The 18,592-nt window shown below is 38.5% G+C and overlaps 1 protein-coding gene and 1 long non-coding RNA gene across 4 annotated transcripts in view; one reads left to right on the forward strand and one right to left on the reverse strand.

Annotated features, from left to right (window-relative positions):
- The first annotated feature begins 3,022 nt into the window (after positions 1-3,022).
- LOC130929476 (uncharacterized) overlaps positions 3,023-18,592 on the forward strand; it is a 32,755-nt gene continuing 17,185 nt past the window's right edge. The window contains exons 1-2 of the long non-coding RNA XR_009066900.1: positions 3,023-3,066; positions 3,236-3,312. This is a non-coding gene — a long non-coding RNA (uncharacterized LOC130929476). The remainder of the gene's footprint in view (positions 3,067-3,235; positions 3,313-18,592) is intronic.
- LOC130929475 (nicotinamide riboside kinase 2-like) lies at positions 9,693-18,262 on the reverse strand. 3 transcript variants are annotated; one of them, XM_057856627.1, is made up of 8 exons: positions 18,115-18,255; positions 17,950-18,040; positions 16,524-16,572; positions 16,121-16,298; positions 13,280-13,351; positions 13,097-13,203; positions 10,099-10,184; positions 9,693-10,015 (listed from the first exon to the last, which is right to left on the reverse strand). In XM_057856627.1, the coding sequence occupies exons 1-7, from the start codon at positions 18,138-18,140 to the stop codon at positions 10,099-10,101; spliced, it is 609 nt and encodes a 202-aa protein (XP_057712610.1). In that variant the 5' UTR covers positions 18,141-18,255; the 3' UTR covers positions 9,693-10,015. The 3 variants fall into 3 exon arrangements, with proteins under 3 accessions (XP_057712610.1, XP_057712611.1, XP_057712609.1); XM_057856626.1 differs by having other exon boundaries at positions 9,708-10,018; positions 18,115-18,262; XM_057856628.1 differs by lacking the exon at positions 16,524-16,572 and having other exon boundaries at positions 9,703-10,018; positions 18,115-18,174.

The following is an 18,592-nucleotide window of genomic DNA, read 5'->3' on the forward strand; positions in this document are numbered from 1 at the left end:
TATGCTCTCTGGGTGGGTTTTTTTTTGCCAAAAACAAAACAAGAAAAAGGAACCCTTCGTTTTATTTCTATTAAAATTATAATTATTAATATTTAAATTTACAAACGATTACCTAATGTTCTAATTTTCTTTGTGGGCCCCATCAAGGCATGGGCCCTTAGAATCAATATCACTTTTCACCCCTATACGGCGCCCCTGTATATGGAGTTAGTGACATAATGATGACACTTAATGGCATTTGTCAAATGCATTTATTAATGCTCATGATAGTGTCATGTCATAGTTATGATGGTCGTATGGCAGTCTTATGACGCCGCTGTCAAATAAAGTGGTACATATTAACCCAATAAATCAACAAATAAGCCGCAATGGACTTTAATTGAAAAATCTGACTTGGAAAAAAGACCCTAGCAATTTTATTTTAATTTGTTTTATTGTTATAATTATGGTTATTATTTATACTTTTTTTTTTTTTTTACTATTCTCACAGCACGCACCGATACAAATGTGTCATAAAATGTACAGAGACTTTTTAGCCAATTTGTTTGTATATAAAGTTGTACAGTATTCGCACGTGCCAAAATTCTGCCAAATCCAAATATCACCACATGAGGTCAGTGTTGCCAAGTTTACACAGTATGACATTTTAGGAGTGTCGTGCCTAGTGTCCACATATAGTTTGCTAACTGTAACACCAACCTTTTGCAAAATAATTAAAACAAGACGAACAATTGTGTTCTGTTTTACTTTGTTCTGTTTTACTTTTACATGTTAAGGGCTCGTTAATTAGTTATGGAATATAATCCACTAATTTGGAGGACACTTTTACTAAAGCGAGCCTATCTCAGTCTCAGGGTTCGGTAAAGGTGAGAGGATGGTCTGGATCGTTGGTTATTGACAGCGCAAGATATACGACTGCTCTGCAATCTGTGAGGTTGGGTGTTGGATGGTTGACGATCTTGGATTGAGTGTGCGTTATTTTGCTCAGTTCCTGTTGGTGCTGGACAGCGTATTATAAAAGCAGGGGAAACAATACAGAAGGATGGGTATGAGAATGCAAGTGGTGAATGAAAGTGGCTAGAATTTCTTGCAGGAACTCCCCGACGTGAAGGTTGCCACGGAGTCAGAAATTTTGTTGATTTATATTTTTATTTTTATTTTTTTGGGGGGGGGGCAAACCTCTTAAAACTACTGAAATACAAAGAAAACTCTTTTGGCGCAGTTATTTCTATAACACATACAAAAACTGATTTTCATTCAAAATTGTATTTTTTCAATGATTTGCAAAATAAAAGTTAACAAAAACAGCAATAACCCCAACCGCCATCTCCTAATTTTTATTTGCCCTTATTTCATCACATACTAAATGCCAAATCTAATTTTTAACTACTTAAGAACACATGATTTATATTAAAATTGAAGTTAATGTCAACATTTACTTTTGCTTTTTTTTTTTTTTTTTTTTTTTTAAATAATAAAGATATAAGTAACATAAGTAACAGGGCGTTCCTGCCCTGAACCTTATACCGGAACTGCGTTCCTGACCGTTCTGGCCCACTTTCACCCCTGTGTGCGCCCCAAAGGAAGCGCAGCGCCGGTCCTAATGGAAAGCGCAGTCTTCTTTCAGGCAAAACACTACCGCTTTTGTCCACTGATGTCACTAAAATCGACCAGAACTGAAACGTTACCAAGTGTTGCTTAAAAATATATATTTATTGTGGGTAGGTTGTGATTTGACTATGAATAGTTTTGTAAGTCAAAACGCTCTGCAAACGATACGACATCAAACCACGTTTTATGCAAATATATGCCCACTTTGTGCCTCCTACACACCCACTCACCAATGGCCAATCGGATTAACTCATTGGCTGCCATTGATGACGATAGATGTCTACGATAGATGTCTAATCCAGTTTGACTGGCCGGGCTGGCAGCGATCGAACGATTCAAACACTTTCAAAAGTGCTGTTTTAACTAGGGCTGTCAAAATGATCGCGTTAACGGGCGGTAATTAATTTTTTAAATTAATCACGTTAAAATATTTGATGCAATTAACGCACAAATGCCCCGCTCAAACACATTAAAATGACAGCACAGTGAAATGTGTACTTGTTGTGGTTTTCCGAGTTTTGTTGCCCTCTGTTGGCGCTTGGGTGCGACTGATTTTATAGGCTTCAGCACCCATGAGCATTGTGTGGGGAGAACAAGTATTTGATACACATTGGCAGTGTATCAAATACTAGTTCTCCCCACTGTATTGACATCAACAATGGCGGGCTACTAGTTTATTTTTTGATGGAAAATTTTTACAAATTTTATTAAAACGAAAACATTAAGAGGGGTTTTAATATAAAATTTCTATAACTTGTACTAACATTTATCTTTTAAGAACTACAAGTCTTTCTATACATGGATCGCTTTAACAGAATGTTAATAATGGTAATGCCATCTTGTTGATTTATTGTTATAATAAAGAAATACAGTACTTACGTACCGTATGATGAATGTATATATCCATCTTGTGTCTTTCCATTCCAACAATAATTTACAGAAAAATATGGCATATTTTATAGATGGTTTGAATTGCGATTAATTGCGATTAATTATGATTAATAAATTTTTAAACTGTAATTAACTCAATTAAAAATTGTAATAGTTTGACACCCCTAGTTTTAACTCAACCTATAGTGGACCAACATAAGCAGTTGATTTAACACTCCCAAATTTGCAGTGTACAGTTTAATCCTGGAACACATAAAAGAATAGCTTTTAAAAGCGTGAACGTAAATCACCAAAATAATGGAAGGACTTGAAATGCAGCTGGCTGCAGAGTTAACATTGTCACATCCCGTCCAGACTAGCTGCTCCCTTGTGACATGCCAGCGATGCATCGTGACACTCGGCCCGTCCAAATAGGGCCAACGCGCGCACCTTTCTATTCTGGGCCTTCCACATCCCGCCCAGCGACATTCCCGCCGGCTTTATAAGAGCGCCGCAGCCTGGGCACTGGTTTGGCACAAGACACCTCACAGAGCAAGACATGTAAAAGGCACAAAATAATAGCCAGTAAGTATTATGATATAACACTGAATTGAGTCTTGAATTGTGTGTGGAAAGTGAAGCAATCACAACAAATTGTTACCACCAAAAATGGCAGCAAACTAACCTTTGCGTTATGCTTTGGAAATAAAACATTTGAAAACTTGACGCTTTGAATATATGTTACAATCTGTAGGTGTCCTCCGTTGCCTTGCCTCATGATGATGATGATGATGATAAAGGAAACTTATTGATAAGGGCCACACACTGCAGGTGAGATGCTGATTTTTTTTTAAAGATTGAGACAGAGAGAGACACACACATACAGAGAGACAAAGTATATAAAGTGTGACTGAGAAGTGATAATTTTACATGCTAACCTTCACCTTGTCTCGTGAGTTTGTACTTACACGCCAATGTGACTCTTAAGGACACGTCATGTGATAAACTGTGTGTGTGCCTACAGTTATGAGTTAAAGTCAATATCATAGGAATCAATCACAGTTGAAAGGCAAACTCCAATAATAAATGATGTAATGATGATTTATTTAAAAAAAAAAAATTTTTTATTGCTTATTATTAGATTGCTCATTTTGTTCTTGGAATAAAAAATGACAACTGCAACATTTAACTTGGACAAAGACAACACTTATTTCAAGCATATTCTGTTTTAAGATGATTTTTTCCCCCTAGAGATTGCTTGGTATTATCCCAAAGGGATATTTTCCCTTAAAGAATTTCCCTCCCCTCGAAAAAAAAAAAAAAAAAAAAAAAAAAAAAAAAAAAAAAAAAAAAAAAAAACCTAATCAAAAAGGGATTTTTGTTGTCAAATAAATATTTCAGTTTCTATAAAATTGCTAGCAAAATTATTAAAGTACAAAAAAAACAACAACCAACTGATAAGATATTAAAAAAGTTAGAAAAAAAACGGTGCCAAACATTCAGTCTGCCTTTTCTATGGCCTGAATGAGGCATCGCACACATGACACATATTCATACACGCAATCATCTCTCGTGCCCCCCATGTAAGGTAGGGCGACTGTATTTTTGGTGGTTGTGGACATGTCGTCTTACCCTGCCGCCGCCCCCGCACGACAACCGGCTCGTGGTCCGGTGGCATGTTTTTAAAATAGCTCCCTCACTCCTGACACCTCAGGCACTTGGCCTAAATATAAAGTGTCAGGCCAGCTGCCATCTACTCAAGAGGTGGTATGTCAAGCCACCCCTCAAACATATCACAAGACCCCCTTAAAAAAGGTTTTGTAACATACTGTATGTGCTTTGGAATAGACTTACTGTACATTTTGTTTCATTGTAAATTTACAATTTTATACAGTGCTTTGAAAAAGTATTTGCCTCTTAGTCCCTGACAAAAGTCTTGTCACTTATCCATTTTGTAGAAACATTTGCTAATAACCTGACTTTTAATTATTCAATTGGTTTTTCAGAAATTGCTCATATGAAAGCTAAGATCCTCCCAAATGATGTTGAATTTACAAAAATATATTTGTTTCACTGAAAAAATATTGATCATTTAATGAAGACATAAAGGTCAAATTTTGGCAAGACAAAAGTTTTGTCACCTACAGAAAGTAGTGTGAAAGTTGAACTAAAAATGTAGTTCAAATTAGGGCTGTCAAATGATTAAAAATTTTAATCGAGTTAATCACAGCTTAAAATAAATAAAATAAAATAAGTAATCGTAATTAATCGCAATTCAAACCAAGGGCGTAGGTTTGCATAGGGACGGTAGGGACATAACACTACCAACTTTTCAGGATTCTCAAATTGTCCCAACCAACTTTTAAGCAACCTTATTTGCATTATATAATGAGTTCTGTTATATAGGTGATTTAGATTGTCTTCCCGTATGTTGTAAGGATAGAAGTGACCCAACCATTATTAATTGAATTATTTTCATTATTTTCAGACTTACATTTATCCCTTTTCACTTGCTGAATGAGACAGTATATTTTTCCCCGAAAACGTTTGATTGGCTGATGACTTGCACCCCCCCCCCCCAAACACACACATGCACTCACAGCCCCGACAGAAATACAACATGTCGACAACATGCCGCCTCCTCCACCCCTTTCACAGGGAAAGGATATTAGACGTTTTTTCCGGCGGGCAGCAGCCAAAAGCAGTAGTGTTTTACCTAAAGGAAGGCTCCATTTTTGTTTAGGGCTGTCAAAATTATCGCGTTAACGGGCGTTAATTAATTTTTTAAATTAATCACGTTAAAATATTTGACGCAATTAACGCAGATCCCCCGCTCAGAGAGATTTAAATGACAGTACACAGTGAAACGCTCACTTGTTGTGTTTTATGGAGTTTTGCCGCCCTCTGCTGGCGCTTGGGTGCGACTGATTTTATAGGCTTCAGCATCCATGAGCATTGTGTAAGTAATTATTGACATCAACAATGGCGGGCTACTAGTTTATTTTTTGATTGAAAATTTTACAAATTTTATTAAAACGAAAACATTAAGAGGGGTTTTAATATAAAATTTCTCTAACTTGTACTAACATTTTTCTTTTAAGAACTACAAGTCTTTCTATCCATGGATCGCTTTTACAGAATGTTAATAATGTTAATGCCATCTTGTTGATTTATTGTTATAATAAACAAATAGTCCTTATGTACCGTATGTTGAATGTATATATCCATCTTGTGTCTTATCTTTCCATTCCAAAAATAATTTACAGAAAAATATGGCATATTTTATAGATGGTTTGAATTGCGATTAATTGCGATTAATTACGATTAATTAATTTTTAAGCTGTAATTAACTCGATTAAAAATTTTAATCGTTTTACAGCCCTATTTTTGTTATTTCCTGACTACGACATTTTTTCAGTTATATTTGATTTCTTTATTTAGACGGACAATGTTGAGTGGCAAATGATTATTTTTTGTATTTCTGGATAGTTTAGATATTATTAACAAGTTTGTATTATGTATGTTATGTAATTTGTGTTCAAATATTGCTCTTTAAATTTGCAAAGATATTTATTCCAGACATTTATTCTGGAAGTTTTCCAAATGTTTCTAGTTATGTTAGTAGTTTTTGAAAACAAAGGTTTGAATCGAACGGTGTATCAAGTGTTCATGCAGGTCATGCTGTTATATGGTCCCTACCAATGTTGAGACCAAACCTACGCCCTTGATTCAAACTATCTATAAAATATGCCATATATTTCTGTAAATTATTGTTGGAATGGAAAGATAAGACACAAGACGGATATATACATTCAACATTCAACATAAGTACTGTCTTCGTTTATTATAACAATAAATCAACAAGATGGCATTAACATTAAAATTGTTAAAGTGATCCATGGATAGAAAGACGTTTAGTTCTTAAAATATAAATGTTAGTACAAGTTATAGAAATTTTGTATTAAAACCCCTCTTAATGTTTGCGTTTTAATAAAATTTGAAAAATTTTCAATCAAAAAAATAAACTAGTAGGTCGCCGTTGTTGATGTCAATAATTACACAATTCTCATGGTCATAAAATCAGTCGCACCCAAGCGCCAGCAGAGGGCGACAAAACTCCAAAAAACACAAGTAACAAGTGCACATGACCCTTTGCTGTCATTTTAATCTGTTTGAGCGGAGCATGTGTGTTAATTGCATCAAATATTTTAACGTGAGAAATTAAAAAAATTAATTACCGCCCGTTAACGCGATAATTTTGACAGCCCTAGTTCGAATACAAAAATATGTAACATCACATAAGTGAATTAAGTAGTGGTGCTGTGAGATCCAAATTTAATATTTTGTATGACTTCCATGGGCTTCAAGGACTGCATCCATGCGGTTCTGCAGTCTCCACAGTCGCCGCAAATATTGCAGGAGACCTATTGCAAGATCCAATTAGAAAACAGTGAAGTTTGGTAGTGGCAAAATCATGGTCTGGGGTTGCATCCAGTAAGGGGGTGTGCGAGAGATCTGCAGGGTGGAAGGCAACATAAATAGTCTGAAATATCAACCAATCTTAGCTTCCTCTTACATTCCTAACCATAAAAAAGGACACATTCTGCATCAGGATGGTGCTCCATCGCATACTTCAATCTCTACCTCAAAGTTCTTCAAGGCAAAGAACATCAAGATCCTCCATGACTGGCCAGCCCAGTCACCAGACAGGAACATCATTGAGCATGTCTGGGGTAGGATGAAAGAGGAAGCATGGAAGACGAAACCCAAGAATGTTGATGAACTCTGGAAGGTTTGCAAGACTGCTTTCTTTGATGGTCCTGATGACTTCATCAATAAATTGTATGAATCCTTGCCAAAATTTGACCTTTATGTCTTTATTAAATGATAAATCTTTTTTCAGTGAAACAAATATATTTTTGTACATTCAAAATCATTTGGGAGGGTCTTAGCTCTCATATGAGCCATTTCTGAAACCAATTGAATAATTCAAAGTCAGGTTATTAGCAATTGTTTCTACAAAATGGATAAGCGACAAGACTTTTGTCAGGGACTGTACAACTATAACAAGACTATAACTTTGAGGAAGGTGGCAGGAACATAGCCACACAAAAAAAAACCTACAAATGTGCTGACTGCTTTACGGCATATGTCACTTCCCCCTTTCGCCGTTTATTATACAGACGGAAGTCGATGATAACGCTTTCATCGTGGCAGAGCAACAAAAGAGACCAAAAAAAGTGTCTTTGAAGGAAAAATTAAGGGAGGAAACCAGGATATAAACATCGGCTGTGCTTTCACTCGCTGTTGTGACGCCAACCAAACCGAACTCGTCAGTGCCGACGAGTTCGGGTGTGGTGAGGGTGTTAGCCACCCTAAGCCACACGGTTGCTAACAGTCATATGCCAAAACTGGATTCATTACCTTATTACTTTTAATCCTTCACACAGCCACTGGAAACAGTAATGTTGCTTAATCCATCTGCACGCGGCCATAATGATTTTACGACACTATGTGTGCTGGTCGTCATGGGAAACGCAGTCTCCCTCAAGGCAAAACACTACCGCTTATGTCCACCGGCGTCGCTAAAATCGTCCAAAACTAAAAGGTTACCAAGTGTTGCTTTAAACAAGGTCGTCCTATTAATTAAAAAGGAGCTCATTATCGGAGTGGCTGTGCCTTGGTTTGGAATTATGAGCCATTGCTGCTTGAAATGTAGCTTCTGGTAAGCTATAAACAGGGCTGCAACTGTTCTCTGCTGCAGAAATAATAGCATTTTGGAGGTATATGGTTGAGTGACTGGCTGTATTGATATGCAGTATTGTTCAGTGTTGCACCAGTAATATTTCATACATGCATTATGCATGAATGTGTTGTGTATAATTAAAAATAGACGTGCTAATTTGTTCAAACATCTTAAGCCCTCTGCTATTTGTTGGCTGGCAACCATTTTAGGATGCATCCTGCCTATGTTTATAATTAGCTGGGATGAACTAACGATCAAGCAATGGGGCATTTAAGAACAGGTTATGATAATTTTATGGACAAGCACAAGCCTGCTCATTGGAAAGAGATACAGTAGTGAACACCTACTCTTTCACACCAATAAGCAGTCTTATTTACATTCCCTCTAAAGGGCACCACAGATAGAAAGACTTGTAGTTCTTAAAAGATAAACCTAATTATGAGTTAAAATAATTTGATATCAAAACTGCTCCTATTTTTTTTGGTTTTATACAATTTGTAAAATTAGTTTAACTCATAGGTCGCCATTGTTGTTGACGTCAGAGCGGGTTAAGTAGCCGGGCTTCTAGAGTATTACTCTAGCGACATAAACAAGTAATATGTTCAGCCCTTTCAATTTGAACCCGAGATGAACATTAATGAGCATGACTGCACTGTCGATATTTCACAAAGCGAGCAGCAAAAGCAAAATGAACAGGAAAGACGGGATGAGACGAGACGAGAGTAGTGCAAAACCGGTGTTCTGCCAAAACGTGCTACAACGGCGGACTGTCGTACAACAGGCAAATTTGACACCCAAAGTACTACTGTGCGCTTTCAGCTTGTTTTGTTTACGTACATACATACAGAACATACTGAAGACGCCTGAAGACAACACACGATGCTTAAAAGTATGAGCGGGAAACACATGCAAAAAGTATTTTTAGGCAATAAAAAGGTAATAAAAGCCTCAGTAAAAACACGAATAGTAAGTACTCGCCGCATTTAACCGATTTGCGCATGTGTTGGACGTCTCGCCGCGTATGAAGGAATTGCAGAACACCGGTAATGTTCGTCTAGTGACAGTGACAAACTACGTCATCACTCCGGGCGTCCATTGCACGCATAAAACATGGTGCCCTCCGTAGGTCAAAACATGTACAAAATATTATAGATTTTTAAATCAATAGCAATATTTTATGTGTTTCCTCATAACATTTTACTGAAAGAGAACAATTGTGGCTAAACAGAGTCTTTAAATCTGAGGTTCCCTTTAACAACACAAATCTTCCTCTGTCTAAAGGGAGGAGAAGCTGATTTGCTCAGTGGAAGGCTGACTCATGCTTCGAATGAGGAAGTATGAGCAGACGTGTTCTTTTGTGAAATGTGATCTAAGTGCGGCACTTGTAAAAATAAAACATAAAAACAGAAGATTTCTTGCAGGTGTTAATAAAATGTCATAAACGTATGTTTATCTGGTCTAATCTCTAATCATAAACATTTATGATGTTTATCTGGTCTAATCTCTAATCCCGTCAAACGTGAGTGATAAAAACAACAGGAAACAGGAGTGCTTTGTTGATTTTATGTGCTTTCAGTTGGACATACATCTGTACAGCAACATGTACATATTGTACGTTCATTCAACCCGTGCCAAAGCGTGGGTGGCTTTTTATCTTTTCAGGACAGAGTGATACAAAAGTTAACGTGTGCTGCTCAACCAACTATTTACATTTCCCGTAAGGCGTACATGTCATTAAAATGGCAGTTATTTACATGATTTATACACAAGATCCTCTCAGCCGGCGTCCTGCTGTGAAGAGATACAAGAATTAATAGGTAAACTGTGGAAAAATAAGAACAGTAATAACTATTTAGTTAGATAAAACCTACCTATGAGTTGTTGAGGAGGGCATTCTGAATACTCTCAAACACCAAAGTGTAGATGTCGTCTATCGCCATCATTCCATTGAGGTACTCTAAAGGGGAAAACATGGCGGTTAGTTAGATCTCAAGCAAATTGGAAATGCTGCAAACAAGTCAGTTTTACATTCGGTGCATGTAAATTGGTTCCCAGTTAAATTTAGCAAATTGCTCGGTGCGAAACATTCAAATGCCAAAAGTCTCCTTCCTCTGCTGTCTTGGGATGCTACGGAGTCCCCCGGGTGCCAGGATAGAAAAAATTAAAAATCATAGCTAATCTGTGGGTACAGTTTACTAATCTGTGGGTACAGTTTAGTAATCTGTACCCACAGATTACTAATCTATACCCACAGTTTACTAATATGTACCCACAGATTACTAAACTGTACCCACAGTTTAGCAATCTGTACCCACAGATTACTAAACTGTACCCACAGTTTACTAATCTGTACCCACAGATTACTAAAATGTACCCACAGTTTACTAATCTGTACCCACAGTTTAGCAATGACCCGGAAACAGTAGTCACCAATGTTTGGCGGGGACTCCGAGTCCACGCCGAGGGACCGATCGAGCAAGCATCTGCACCATTTGCCCTCGGCGAACAAAGGGGTTTTAAAAGGTAACTATTGCACGTTTTCTTTGGTAGCCGTCTTTCAGGTGTCATCAATCAATATGGCATGTTGTGATGCAACGCCACGGTCTAAAAATAGCATGCGTGCGGTACGCCATTAAGCACGCACGGACACGACAGCAGCACAGAAAATGTGCAAACACAACATACCATATTGATTGATGACACCTGAAAGACGGCTACCAAAGAAAACGTGCAATAGTTACCTTTTAAAACCCTTTTGTTTGCCGAGGGCAAATGGTGCAGATGCTTGCTCGGTCGGTCCCTCGGCGTGGACTCGGAGTCCCCGCCAAACATTGGTGACTACTGTTTCCGGGTCATTGCTAAACTGTGGGTACAGATTAGTAAACTGTGGGTACATTGGTGACTACTGTTTCCGGGTCATTGCTAAACTGTGGGTACAGATTAGTAAACTGTGGGTACAGTTTAGTAAACTGTGGGTACAGTTTAATAATCTGTAGGTACAGTTTAGTAATCTGTGGGTACAGTTTAGTAATCTGTGGGTACAGATTAGTAAATTTGGGTACAGATTAGTAATCTGTGGGTACAGATTACTAAACTGTACCCACAGATTACTAAACTGTGGGTACAGATTAGCTATGATTTTTTATTTTTTCTATCCTGGCACCCGGGGGCTCCGTAGGATGTTGATCTTCAAGTCAAGTAAAAACCATCGTGCTCGTGCAGGAGTGGGCAAAGTATTCCACAAGAGGCCCCAGTGAGTGTGGGTTTTTGTTCATACCCATTAAGAGGACACATTTTCACCAATTTAGTGTTGTACAGGTGCAATCAATTGATTGCAAGCACTGCTGAAACCTCATTGGTTAAACCATGGGTCCCCATCTGCCGGGCCGTGGACCGGTACCGGTCCGTGGCGCATTTGCTACCGGGCCGCACAGAAATAATAATTTATTAATGACCGAATTCTGGCCGAATTAACCCTGTGTCCCTGTTTACACACTAATATCCCTGCCTACTCTAGATATAATACTACAGAATAGTAGAATGTCGTCATAGAAATGCATTGATTGGACTGCTAGCAGTACATCTTGTTTTGTGTATATAATATATCTATGGGCGCTTGTCCTCGATAATAACGTATTACAAGGCCACGAGCGCAGCACATTTGTTCCCGGAAATAGTTAGCCGCCACACGAGCGAAGATGACTGGAAGACAGACGTCTTTGGAGATATTTTTACAGCGAAAAGGGCACCTGACGAGCCAGAAGATGAGCCTACCACCTCGAAGACCCACGAAATGTGAAGAAGTGGATTTGTGACCCGTTTGTGAATAAAATGGGTGATTCGAGCATGTCTGTGCAACAGGAGAGGAGGATCAGCTTGTAGAGATCGCAAATGACGGCGACCTTAAACATATATTTGAGACAACAACTCTACCAAGGTTCTGGATTAAAGTCATTCCGGAATATCCTGACATTGCTACGAGAGCATTGAAAACCTTGCTACAACTTCCAACATCGTATCTTTGTGAAGCGGACTTCTTAATGCTTAACGACAAGGCGAAGTCGTGTGCAGTTGTTGTGTGCAGCTAACATGGCAGGATGTATCTGAGGAGAACTTTTCTACATGTCTTTCCATGATCAAACGTAAGTTAATATTCCTTTCTTTAAAGAAAGTTTGTAGTGTTTACTTAGGAATCGCTGCATATGCGGCCATGTTTGACGTTACGCGCAAGCGCAGAACCGCATCGTCGCAATTTTTGATGGGTTGCAAAATTTATCAGAACACCGGTCCGTAAAAAAAATACCCAAATACTGTAACACTGGTCGGTGGTGCAAAAAAGGTTGGGGACCCCTGGATTAAACTGTTTGTGCTGGATCCGTTTGACGAAAGACCAGGACCCACTGCAGCCCTCGAGGACTGGTTTACCCACCCCTGTGCTTGTGACTACCATTTTTCTGGAAGAAAAACCCTTGGTATGTCGATACTAGCAGGTAAATCAGGGGTCTGCAAGTCCAGTCTTCGAGAGCCACTCTCCAGCTTGTTTTCCATGTCTCCCTCCTTTAACACACCTGAATCAAATAATCAGGATCATTATCAGGCTCTTGCAGAGCTTGCTAATGAGCTGATCATTGTCCAGGATCGTTATCAGGCTCTAGCAGAGCTTGCTAATGACCGGATCATTTGATTCAGGTGTGTTAAAGGAGGGAGACATGGAAAACAAGCTGAAGAGCAGCTCTCGAGGAGCGGACTTGGAGACCTTTGTAGTATATTTTTCAGGTGAATGATACATCGAAGACTTTTGGACTGTCTTTTTTCAGTTTTAGCCCACCCAATGGGGTTGGTAAATCCGCATTTCTGTTCATAACATACCTATTCTGTCACATTGGCTCTCCATTTGTTTCCTGTGCTTGAGATACATTGGCCAGACGTGGCCGTCGAACAGACCGGGAGGGTCAGGAACGGTGTACGTTCTCGTACTGCGGACACACAATCAGAACTGTTTTGAAGTGGACTGAATCAGAGTTTCACGACAAGAATGAAAGCTTACATTACCTTCTCCTTGACTTGCACTCTTCGTACGGAAGCGAAATGTAGAAGCATCTGTCGTAGACATCGATGAGAGGTCTGCAGAAATTTGAGATCCAGTCATGATCAGCATTCGTAATCTGGAGCAGTGGTTCTTAACTTGCCTAAACGTACCGAACCCTACAAGTTTCACGTGTGGATTTACCGAAATTTCGAAACTTCAATTTTTTTTCAAATTCAACACTGATATATCTGTTAGGGCTGTCAAACGATTAAAATTTTTAATCGAGTTAATCACAGCTTAAAAATGAATTAATCGTAATTAATCACAATTCAAACCATCTACAAAATATGCCATATTTTTCTGTAAATTATTGTTTGAATGGAAAGATAAGACACAAGACGGATATATAGAGTCAACATACTCTACATAAGTACCGTATTTGTTTATTATAACAATAAATCAACAAGATGGCATTAACATTAACATTCTGTAAAAGCGATCCATGGATAGAAAGACTTGTAGTCTTAAAAGATAAATGTTAGTACAAGTTATAGAAATTTTATATTAAAACCTCTCATAATGTTTTCATTTTAATAAAATTTGTAAAATCTTCAAACAAAAAAATAAACTCACCGTTGTTGATGTCAATAATTACACAATGCTCATGGTGCTGAAACCCATAAAATCAGTCGCACCCAAGCGCCAGCAGAGGGCGGCAAAACACCAAAAAACACAAGTAACAAATGGACATGACACTGTGCTGTCATTTTAATCTGTTTGAGCGGGGCATGTGCGTTAAATGCGTTAAATATTTTAACGTGATTAATTCAAAAAATTACCACCCTTTAACGCGATAATTTTGACAGCCCTAATATATCTATGCTAGCAAGCTGATAATTTAGCAAATTCCAATTGACAGCATGTTTTAAAACAGTTCAAAATTTGAGACCACACTGTCCATTGGTCTGTTGTATTCCCTCATACCAAGTGCGAATCAACCTTCTACTGAGCAAACCAGTTGAGATCGAGGACTAGCAGTTAAAAGAAATGGATTAAGCCTTTAAATTGGGAGCGAACCAGTCCAAAACCTAGTCTAAAATGCCACTTTGCCTAGATGTAATCAGTGTACGTTTTTTTTTTTACCTTCGCCGAACACCTTAGACTTACTAAACTAATGGGGTTCAATCAAACCCAGGTTAAGAACCACTGATCTGGAAGTTACCAATTACAGTGCCCTCCATAAGTATTGGCACCCCTGAAAAAGAAGTGTTTTTTTTTAGCTTCTAATATATTTTTTTAATTCAAATAATATGGGACCTTAATGGAAAAAAAGAGAAAAATCCAACCTTCAATGCAAGTGCATTCATTCAGTGGGGAAAAAATCCCATATAAAGAAAAAAATATTTGACATCAAATAATGTGTGTCACAATTATTAGCACCCCTGGTGTTAATATTTTGTACAACCCCCTTTTGCCAACAAAACAAGGTCCGGGGACTGAGATGGCCATGGGAGGAGCTTGATTTTGTGTCTGGTGAACCATTTCTGTGTAGATTTGGACATATGTTTAGGGTCATTGTCTTGCTGAAAGACCCAGTGACGACCCATCTTCAGCTTTCGGGCAGAGGGTAAGAGATTTTGATTTAAAATGTCCTGGTATTTCAAAGCATTCATGATGCCATGCACCCTAACAAGGTTCCCAGGGCCTTTGGAAGCGAAACAGCCCCACAGCATCACTGACCCACCCCCATACTTCACAGTGGGTATGAGGTGCTTTTCAGCATGCGCATCTTTCGTGGCACGCCAGACCCACTTGGAGTGTTTGTTGCCAAAAAGCTCAATCTTGGTCTCATCTGACCAAAGCACACAGTCCTAGTTGAAGCCTGGGACCGTGTGTATTTTTGTGTGAGACCAAGATGTACAAACGTACATTAGAAGCTAAAAAACACTTTTTCAGGGGTGCCAATTAGGGTTGTTCCGATCATGTTTTTTTGCTCCTGATCCGATCGTTTTTGTTTGAGTATCTGCCGATCCCGATATTTCCCGATATACATTTTGGCAATGCATTAAGAAAAAAATGAATAAAACTATATACATTCAACATACAGCACATAAGTACTGTATTTGTTTATTATGACAATAAATCCTCAAGATGGCATTTACATTATTAACATTCTTTCTGTGAAAGGGATCCACGGATAGAAAAAGTTGTATTTCTTAAAGGACAAATGTGACTTTGTATATTGTGACTAAATATTGCCATCTAGTGTATTTGTTGAGCTTTCAGTAAATGATACTGTAGCCATGCCCAAGTGCATGATGGGAAGTGGAACCATGACTGTGCGTAGTGCTACCAATTGATATATCTTCTCTGCGTTGGGAAATAACATAGGGTGCAAAGTAAAAGATCAATTACTACCTTGCTTCCCCACATTGCTTCCCACGATATTTCTAATCACAGGGAGAAGGATTGTAAAGCTTTAGCCAATTAAAAAAAAGGCTCCAAAGGCGCCATTACAGATTGAGCGCGACAATGCGTGAGTGGGTCGTGCAGCGCATGCATTAATTGCGTTAAATATTTTAACGTGATACATTTTTTAAAAAATTAATTACCGCCATTATCAGGATAAATTTGATAACCCTACCTTAAGCTAAAACTAAAGACTCTGGATGAGTGTAACATATTATGTCTGTAACGTTAAATACAACTAGAAAACTATTTAATTGAAAAATATATATATATTAAAAAATGGCATGTCCGATATTTTTTTGCCGATTCCGATACTTTGAAAATGACGTGATCGGACATCTCTAGTGCCAATAATTATGGAGGGCACTGTATGCATAGCTTGGAGAGTGACCCACTTGTAATTGTAGATGAGGAAGCCCTCCACAATGAGAATATGGATCCCTTTCTGGCCCGAGCCGCATTCCTCAGCTTCGGGTGACAAGCTGACGCCGTGGGATCGCGCAAACTTGACCGGGTTCTCCTGCCAGCCTTTCACGGTGCTGACCATAGCCTCCATGTCCAGGGCCGAGATGACTGGCAGAGAACAAAAACAAAAAACCCTTTAAGCACATTGGGTCTTTCAATGTGCCGTTAACATACTAATCATTGTTGGTGAATGTCTCTGGCATTCACAGGGAATACCGTGTGAATTTATCATTTTTATGTTTAAGATTGGATGGTTACCAAAAAAGGGTAATGTGCAGGAAAGGAAAAGTACATTACTGCATATGGTTTTCCTACGCAACAATCCATTCTTACCATCCCACTGTCTAAAGCCGTCCTCCCCGACTTCTATTTGATCGGGTTTCTGAAATAACAGTCACCAGTGAAACATTGCTGCAACCTAGTAACCTGTCGCAGCTGATCACTCCTGGACAGGGCAAGTCAAGAACCTGTCTCCACCCAAAGGAGTGCACGATCTTTGGGACTGGGTATTGTTACTGGATTCGTACGGAATTTTTTAGCATGTTGATAGAGAGTGAGGATGCTTTAAAAGATCGCAACAGTTCAAGAAAAGGGATTGATTGATGTGTTTGGGGCAAAAAAATGGTAGAATCCTAAGAACCACATTTTTCAGGAATGGAGGATCCGGTAACACTTTATAATAACTATCCGTTTTACTAGTTAATAGATCATTAGTAAACTGTTGATAAATGATTTATTGTTGATTTGTGAAGTATTTGTTAACAGTTTGTTAAGCATTTACAGGGTGTTCCAATATGGTTGACCCCATTCTAAATGCCCATGCTAGTTGATGGATCTTAGTAAAACTATATACACTTTATGTTGAAGGTCATAAGTTTTATTGGTTAAATATACAAAGAAAAGTACAAATATTTGTTGGTTTTATGGCAGATTTTCATAAATGTGCAACATAAGTGCTGCCTGCAAAATGCCTTATCAAAATGCCTTTTCTTTTGAATTGAACGGCATTTCTTAACCTGAAAAGATAGAAATGCCAAACGTTACACACAAAAACTTGAAACGTTTCTACACAAACTGTGTTTCAGGTTAAGAACACTCTGTAAATGCTTAACAAACTGTTAACAAATACTTCACAAATCAACAATAAATCATTTATCAACAGTTTACGAATGATCTATTAACTAGTAAAACGGATAGTTATTATAAAGTGTTACCGAGGATCCTTTAGAACCGATATAGGGCAATACATAAAAGTGCTTAACTGTGAACCCTAACCCTAACCCTAAAAAGAATTTCTGGGGTTGAATTTTCTAAATCCTATGAACTTTATCAACTTTTACTTTTAGATTTCTGATATCTCGCAGAACAGAAATGAAAATATGCGATACGCAGAACCCACAGGTAACCCACTGAAACTCTTTCTACTCCCTTTTTCTGCAAGATACTTGTCCTGAAGTCTTATTGGACATTTTCGTCCATCTTATTTTTAGCACTTATAAGAAACTGATGTTTCCTCAGCTAATTGGGCGAAAAGCAAACGACAGCCTCGATCTGTCACCAATTTCGGTACAGTTGTAGCCAATGGAGGCTCAGAACAATTTTAAAGGATTTTAAGAGGGGACTCGGCCTTGATGGTTGGCTGTCCAGGAGACAATCAGCCGCTTGTGTCACTAGGCTACTGCCATGACAGGAGAGAATTTTCGGCTTGTGTCCTCAAATGCAATCAGTGTAGCATACCTTCATTGCCATGGACTCTTACCTTAAAAAAGTCATCTTGGTGCACCACACAGCAGTTGGGTAACGTCCTGAGCAGTTTGTTAGTCAGGGTGGTCTTGCCACCATTGGTCACTCTGTTGAACAGATAAACCTAAATAACTTGTGGTTAAAAAAAAACATGGACCATAAAGGTCAAATGAATACTCACCCTCCAATGCCAATGATGAATTTCATCTTGGTCGTCTTTTTTTGGTTTATGGAATTCAGTAATAAAATAAAGGGGAACTGCTATATGCTAAGCTCTCTTCAGACCTTCCTTTCTCCTCCCTCTTGGACCTCAACAGTTCCCCCCTTTTTACTACTTCATTGATAGACAATATGTGCGGGCTATTTAAAGGGAGCGAGCTGGCTGGGGAACCAATCAGATTGCTTCTCTAGGAGGAGGCAGGGCCTTATTTGCATACAAGCCCAAAAATGTTTCCACCTGTCAGGGGGAGAGGGAATGCGGCACCTAAGAAGGTTCTTAAAACAGTGCTTTGATGCCTCATTGACAACATTTCCGCAAGGTGTCCTACATTTAACACTTCAATTGAATCATGTGAGTTTGAGAGAATTCAAGGGGAAAACCACCGTGGTGGTTTTAGCGCTATAATTAACTCACTAGGCGTCATGCATATTTCTGATGC

The sequence above is a fragment of the Corythoichthys intestinalis genome, chromosome 14, assembly GCF_030265065.1.
Source record: "Corythoichthys intestinalis isolate RoL2023-P3 chromosome 14, ASM3026506v1, whole genome shotgun sequence".
Lineage (NCBI taxonomy): Eukaryota > Metazoa > Chordata > Actinopteri > Syngnathiformes > Syngnathidae > Corythoichthys > Corythoichthys intestinalis.